Source organism: Physeter macrocephalus, chromosome 8 (assembly GCF_002837175.3).
Source record: "Physeter macrocephalus isolate SW-GA chromosome 8, ASM283717v5, whole genome shotgun sequence".
Taxonomy (NCBI): domain Eukaryota; kingdom Metazoa; phylum Chordata; class Mammalia; order Artiodactyla; family Physeteridae; genus Physeter; species Physeter macrocephalus.
This window is the reverse complement of record NC_041221.1, coordinates 111,121,863-111,129,269: the sequence shown is the minus strand read 5'-3', so window position 1 is coordinate 111,129,269 and position 7,407 is coordinate 111,121,863. Positions and strand designations below refer to the sequence as shown.

The window sequence follows — 7,407 nt, the reverse complement described above, 5'->3', positions numbered from 1 at the left end:
GAGGCTTTAACTTCAGATGGTGTGCTGGTTTTCCAATGTGTCCACAAATTCTTTGATACTCCTCCCTTTAGGAGGTAGAGCTTAATTCCCTCGCTGTGAATGTGAGGTACACTTAGTGACTTGCTTCTAATGAATAGAATATGACAGATGATAGTGATTCTGAGAATAGGTCACGGGCATTATGGCTTGCTCCCAGCTCTCTCTTGAATTACTCACTGTGGGGGAAGCCAGAGGTCATAAGGACACTTAAGTGGCCCTGTAGAGAAGCCCATGCATGGGGGAACTGAGTTCTCCTGCCAAGAGCCATATGAGCAAGCCATACTGGGAGGAGATTCTCCAGCCCTGGTTAAGCCTTCCGATGACTGCAGCCTGCTCACCTCTTGACTGCAAACCCAGGACAGATCCTGTGCCATAAACACCAGCTCAACTGCTCCTGAATTCCTGACCAATGGAATCTGTGAGACAAGCAAATTTTGTTGTTCCAAGATGTCAAGTATGGTTGTAATTTGCTATGTGGCAATAGATTAACACAGAGGGGCATAAAGCAACCCAGCCTACCGTCCTCCTGGCCTGGCCTCGTCACCTTTCCTGTTCCAGTTTAACCAGGGCAAGAAGACAAGATGTAACTCCTCCCAGCTGTGATGTTAGCTTATCATTTGCTAGATTCCAGGTAGCTGGCTATATATGAATTCATGATTTAAAATCCTATCTCAAATTTTTATCCACTTACAAGTGGATAAAGCCTTTTGTCTTATACATGTGTACACTTTTGTGTGTGCGTGTAAATATTCTATGAAGCAGCAAGGTCAGGTATCTTTTGAGATGGGTAAAGAATACCACAGAGTAGGTCTTTATGGCAAGGGGTAAGAAAGAATGTTTTGAGGTGCGTGGGAGTGCCCTGAAAGAGAAAAATATAGAAATAAAAGGGTCTCGGTTTAATTCTCCTTTGTACCCAGAGGCAGCTCTGCAAATACTATCCTAATGAGCCACTGCCTAGCCCCTAATCTCATAAAACCCTCAGAAGGGAAAATGCATGAAAGGCAGAGCTGATTCTATCTCTTTTGATATTTGTCCTTGGGTCTACTTTTGGGGCTCTGAGAGCACATGAATTAACATGAACAAGTGAAAGCATTCAAAAGTAGGCCTTTCCAATGACGAGCCAAGCCAGTTACCATACAGCTTGCATATTTATTGAATACTACTAAAATAGCTAAAATACATTGGGTACTTGTTGTGAGTGCATCAGTAAAGATCACATTGTTACAAAAGCCTGCATATTCAGCAGTACACAACTGCAACTCTACGGAAATGCCACAGATGCAGAATACTGTTTTCTTGCTCTATTTACACAGCGGATATACCTATTCTAACAAAGGAGGGAGGGGGGAAATGCACAGGAAACTCAGGCCAATGGGGGAGCGAGAAGAGAACGAAGAAGTGCAGTGCATGCGTCGGTTGATGTGTAACAGTCAGAAGCGGGACAGTTCAGAACAAAGCCTGCCCTGTCAAAGGAAGAGCTAAAAGACAGTTATATAAAAATTAAGGTGGGCTTTCAGACTGGCTAACACAACAACATTCCATGAGTGGATGGTATTGTCTGATTGTATTTTTGTTTATCCATTTCATTGGGAGCAAGGACAAAAATGTAAAATCTACACCTTGCTTATTAGAACTGCCGAAAAAGAGTGCTCTGCCTTTAAAAAAAGAAAAAATTGTAAAAACATTTTTTTCCAACCTAATTATTGGGAAAGGTGTAATTTTCATGTTCCTACTCAGATGTTAGTTTTTTAGATTTTTTTCAGAGGGCATTTGTTAAAAAAAAAAAAGTTTGCCCTTTCTTCCCCCAATATTCTTTCAAACGAAAAGAACCAAAAGAGACACCTAAAAATGCCTGTCAAATTATTGCTTTTTGTTCTCTAAGTGAGGCAGGCGAGGCTATGGAAAGGAAGAGATTTGGTAAGGAAATTACAGTTTTGTGATTGCTCCCGCTACAGTGACTGCGTGTCCTGGAGTGCTAGCCCATGATACGTGGGTCTCTCCCGCTCTGTGGTGGCACTCACTCAACCTACAACGCTGAAGAAGAAAGCCACACTGAAGACACAAGGAGAACAAGTCAATCCAGTCTAGAGAACAACATTCGGGGAAACAGAGTACCAACACCTTCTTAGAACATGAAAATAAAAAATAACTCCATCAGAGCTACCTTGCCAAGGAGCATGTTGAAAGTCCAAAATAGCACCATTCATCAGTGTCTCAGGTCCTGTGGCAGCATCTCGGTCACTTACCACAAGGAAACAATGAGTTTCAAACTACTTCTATACATCGAAAGAGTACATGGATAAAATATAGAGATATACAGACAATTGATGAACATAAACTACTAGGCTTGTTACATCTAAATGAAAAAAAAAAAAATGGGGACTCTCAGCCTCTGCAAGAAGCAGTCGGGAGCTGTGTGAGTGAAAAGGCAGAAGTGGACCGGTTGTGTGAGAGCAGAGGGGGTTTGAGTTGTGGAAGACATCGTCGTAGCAAACCAGGCCTGAAGGCCCACCTGTAAGGGTTGTAAACGTGGATTCACAGTGTGAAATTCTGAGCGTTTTCACTTGAGTCAGAATGATTAAAAACTGGTTTGATGATACCTATTTGTCCACTGTAAATTCTCTAAAGCAAGGCTCAGAGTCCCATAGTTTCCTCTTATACTTGATGATTTACACAGAAAAAAATCCCATATATGATACCATGACCTCATCAATACCCATACACCATGTGTAATACAAATGGAGGTGATTAAAAAGAGAGGAGGTAACTGATTCCCGGGGAGTGGAGCTCACTGCTGCCAAGTGGATGCAGGGAGGCAGCCTCGGTCTGGCCATCCTTCTTGCGGCTCACTTCCTTTGGGACAGGAAGTCTTCCCTGAAGAGCACACAGACAGACACACACAGAAAAGAGACACACTGAGTCACGCTCCTAAAACCATTTGAAAACTTTTGCTTCTCTCTCCCGCCTTTTATCCCTGAACTCCTGGTGTTTTGCAGAGTTTACATATTAAACACAGTTCACCTGAATGTAAATATTAGGTCTGTCGGGGCATGAAGTAATTAAACACTAGCCACCCGTGGCTGCGGTGGCATCAAGCGCGTCCCTAATGGCTGGGCCCAGCCATGTAGGAGACAGCATTCCCCAGAGTTAGGTTCCTGAAGACAGTTTCCAGGATCCGATAGGACCCCTGACAGAAGACTGGGTGAGAGGTGTTCCTAGGAGTGCTAACACTTTTTTTAAAAAGAGTTCAGTGGCTGTGGTGGGAAGGGATACTTGTTTTCTAATACATAATAAAAATATTTAAATCACACCGCAACTGCACAAATGTAATATATGTACAGTTTATTCTAGAAGCAACTGGGACAGTCCCTATGGGCCTTACAGTAAGAACCAGAAGTGGGTACCAAAGGCAGGGGAGTGTTTGGGAGGGAAATCATGTGGGCTGGGGGTGGGAAGGCAGTGGCTGCAGAAAAGAGGAGACTAGTGGGAAACCAAGGCCAGAAGAGAGCGAGATTCAGCTAGATTGGACTGACTGGGGCTTTTCTAGTCTCTCCTCATGATCCTGATGAGTGAGGGTTTCGTGTTTCTGACTAGGAGAATCCAAACGCACTGTGACTGATGATCCTTTGAGTACCCACGGGGAGAAGCTCCCCATCACAACCAAACAGCAAGAGGACAGGACAATGAAGCCCATTTGCCCAAACGATGATGCAAAATAAAGGTCTTATCACAACTAGACTTTACGCCTCATTCAGAAATGAATACAGTGAACATTTGACAAGAGTCTCTTTTAGCCTAACACTTAATTACTGGAGTTGTCTTAAAAAAAATTATCCACTATGGTTTTAAAAGATGTTTTTTTTTTCTTTTCCTTTTTGTTCAGGTCACATGTTCTAACAGGATAGTTATAATAAGCCAATTTGACTGGATATAAATACTTGGGTTAAAGTGATAATCTTGCTTTGTGATCTGCAAATTACTTTATTCGAATTTTTTTAATTCAGAAGTCAGGGACTTCCAAGCAACTTGAAACCAAATAAATGTTTTCAGCAGCCGTCAGAGTGAACTAAATGTAACAGATAATTCAACTTTAAGAAGTCTTATTTACTGTATAGGGTTCCCATATTAAACATCTGTTATACCAAAATATTTTTTAAAAATCTCAGACTTTGAGAGCATGTAACATTTTTAGAATGTATATGAAATCCACTCAGTACGTACTTTAATGCTCCAGTCTTAGTTTGTGATTTAGAGGTTGTTTTGGTATCATTAAATACCAACAGGACCAAACCAGAAAATTAAATTAAAATATAATTCATCATTTACACACACTTAAGGATCTAGATAAATATCCAAAAGCATTGTATTGGGCAGTTCCCTTCACTTGTGAAAATAATTTCAATCTTGAAATTTTGGCATGCAATCCCACTACTTAAAAAAAAGAAATCCACTGTAATCCTGATGTCTTTAATGTCTGTTTCTCCTCCCCTATCAACCAGTTAGCAGCATAGTTCAGGATATGACAAGCTTAAGTTTTGGACAAATGAAGAATTCAATGGCTGTTAACTGTCATAGGCCTAGAAAGGGAAATCAAAAGTTCATAACACATTTCACTCAACAGCTATACTCTTTGCATGGCTGGCCTTAACACTGCCTCCTTCAGACTTACTGTGAAGTGAATATATAGACCATTAGTTGGTCCTTATATAAGTCTGTTTTACTAATCTCTTATCTCCATAAAAAAATATACAACAAAATGAAATAAAGAGCTGGGTGGGATCTGGGTAATTGGGAAAGAAGTCCCTTCAGGAAAAAAAGTGTGAAGGAGATTACTTCAGATTTGAATTTATCATGTTTACTATTTTCTTCTCTTTCAAGGACCCAAAATGTTCACGTGTGTCTTCCCTTCAATTATTCATGTTTTGCGTCCCTACTATATGGATTGAGCACTCTATTAGATTTTAAGTCAACAGAGACAAAAGCAGTCCCTCCAGCCTGCCCTTAATTAACTTGCTGTACGGGAGACACCTAAATAACTGGAGGATAACAAGGCAGTGGTGGTAAACCATGCAGGGAGTTCTGCTATGAGGCACCCTGGGGAGCTCCTGGGGAGATAAAGTTCTGTGCATACTCCCTTTGGAGGCTGGAATTTACTCGATTTCAGTCCCTACCTCCTGTCCTTCATTAACAACAAAAAAAGATATTTCTGCCCCCATTAAAGGAATTTCAAGCTTCTGCAGCAAGGGGGGGAGGTCGTTTGAAGAGGAGCCACAAAGATGTCTTACTCCCCACAAGTAAGGCCTTGCAAGAATTCATACACACAGCACCATATCTTCCTCTATCATCCACCATATAATGGTCCCTACAGGACTGAGGAACTTGAGTAATCCAGAAGGCTGGAGGAGGGAATGTGCTCCTAGACGTCCCTTCGCTGATGTACCTCAGGTAGGATGGTCCTCTCTGCTGATGACTGTTAGTACATGAATCCCCCAGTTACTCAATAATGTGCTTTGGGCCAAGTAAGCCAAGATTGTTTTTCATATGATTATGCAAAGACGTGCTTTTCCAGAAGGCAACAGCTAGAAAAAGGACAAATATATTATGCTTGAAATACTATTCGTATATTTAGAGAGGAAAGAACTCAAAATAACAGAAGACCTGAATTCCAGGATCCACTATGCCAGCCCCCTGGAGCATACCTCAATGCAGGCAAGGCCTAGGACACAGACTGGCCTTCCAAGAGGAAAGGGAGGTACTGTTGACCTCACTGAGGAACTTGCCCAGTCTTGCCCCTCTGGTTGATGCCACCAGTATCAAAGAGAGGACCTCTGGATGCCTCGATGGGGCAGGAACTAATGAAAAGACTATACTCTCTCCCCCTTCTCTTCCATAATCACATCTTCCCCCCAGCTACTCAGGGGAAATATGCCTTGAGGTGGCCCAGTAAAGAATGTCTAGACTATACGGCGGCCCCGGTGGTGTGGTCGTGCTGAGGAGGTGGGGTGTGGGTGTGTTTTAAGGAAAGCTCCAGTATTTTAGCGCACCTCCACTCCAACTCTATAAGATCAGAACAACTCTAGGTCAGGCAGGGCCCAAATCATTTGGTTCACCTACTTTGCTGCCAATGATTTCGACATTGACCTTCAGAAATTCTCTGAAAGATTAAAAGTGATTTAGAATTGTTTTCTTTCAGTGCAAACTGCCAGTAGACATAATCTCTTTAACTAATGTCTGCCTGTTAATAAAATATAGGAAATTGCTGAAACCATTAAGGGTAAGTAAGATAGTTTCCCAAAGTTGAAATGACAGTAGTAGCTGGGGAGTCCTCTCCATTGGTCAATTACACTTAAGACATTTTTAAATGGAAATTTTATTTTCAATGGACCCTATTTTTTTTTTAATTGCAAAATTAATAGGTCAGTGGTAAAAAGTACCGTCCTCCTTGCTTAAGGTCAAATTGATATTTACCCTAACAGGAGAGTCCAAAGGTATCTACAGTAAAAACTGGTAAATGTTTTTGTTGTTGTTGTTGCTGTTTTGAAATGCTGCTAAAATCTAAAATGTAAATTTTACAAATTTTCTTAAGACAGAGAATTGTCACACCTTAAGATGTCTGAACAATGAAAGCATGTTTACAGAAAATATTTTTAGGCTAAAAATTAGAAGAAAAAATATAACAGCTTTTTTATATTCTTTCTGTTTTGTTTCATGGGTAATCTTATCAGAGAGTCAGGTATTATTACCAGACAAAACTGTCACCATCTCATACTTGTAAGATATCTTTTAGTTAGATAGCTTCATATTTGAGTTTATCCACCCAGGAATGGAACAAACAAATTAAAAACCTGTAAAAGGTACATTTGACAAATTGGTTCCATGATTCTTAAATGAAAATTTGCTTTGGACTTTGGACTTGTCAAGAAAGAAAGATAGTATGAACTGTAAGAGTCACAGGACTTTAGGATATTCTTTTTCTTTTTGTAGTATATGTTATTTCCAAGGTCATAATAGTATCAGGTTAATGGATTATTATAGTAGACAATAATGAGTATTAAAATTAGAAATAATTGGGTTTTGAAAAAAAAAATTGTTTCTAAATGGAAAAATAACAAAAAAAAAAAAACCTTAACAAAATGTCAGCTAGAGATCTTACCTTAGGAAGCCTTCCCTCCATTTCCTTGTTTGGAAATGGTTCTTGACTGACCCAGACAGAAAGCTCTGGGTAATAAACCTAGAGAGACATAAAAGTACACACATTCAGATTAAAAACTGGATCCACTCTGAAACCACTTGGGGACAGCTTTATGAGCTCAGTTCTCCTCAATGGTCACTTATTTGCCAATTGCAACTTAGAGTGCTGGGGAAGCC

The 7,407-nt window shown here is 40.5% G+C and overlaps 1 protein-coding gene across 1 annotated transcript in view; it reads right to left on the bottom strand.

Annotated features, from left to right (window-relative positions):
* Positions 1 to 1,168: 1,168 nt before the first annotated feature.
* NREP (neuronal regeneration related protein) overlaps positions 1,169 to 7,407 on the bottom strand; it is a 31,196-nt gene continuing 24,957 nt past the window's right edge. The window contains exons 4-5 of the mRNA XM_007120029.4: positions 7,193 to 7,270; positions 1,169 to 2,913 (exon numbers count right to left, since the gene is read on the bottom strand). Coding sequence (XP_007120091.1) covers positions 2,788 to 2,913; positions 7,193 to 7,270 — 204 coding nt within the window. The 3' untranslated portion in view covers positions 1,169 to 2,787. The remainder of the gene's footprint in view (positions 2,914 to 7,192; positions 7,271 to 7,407) is intronic.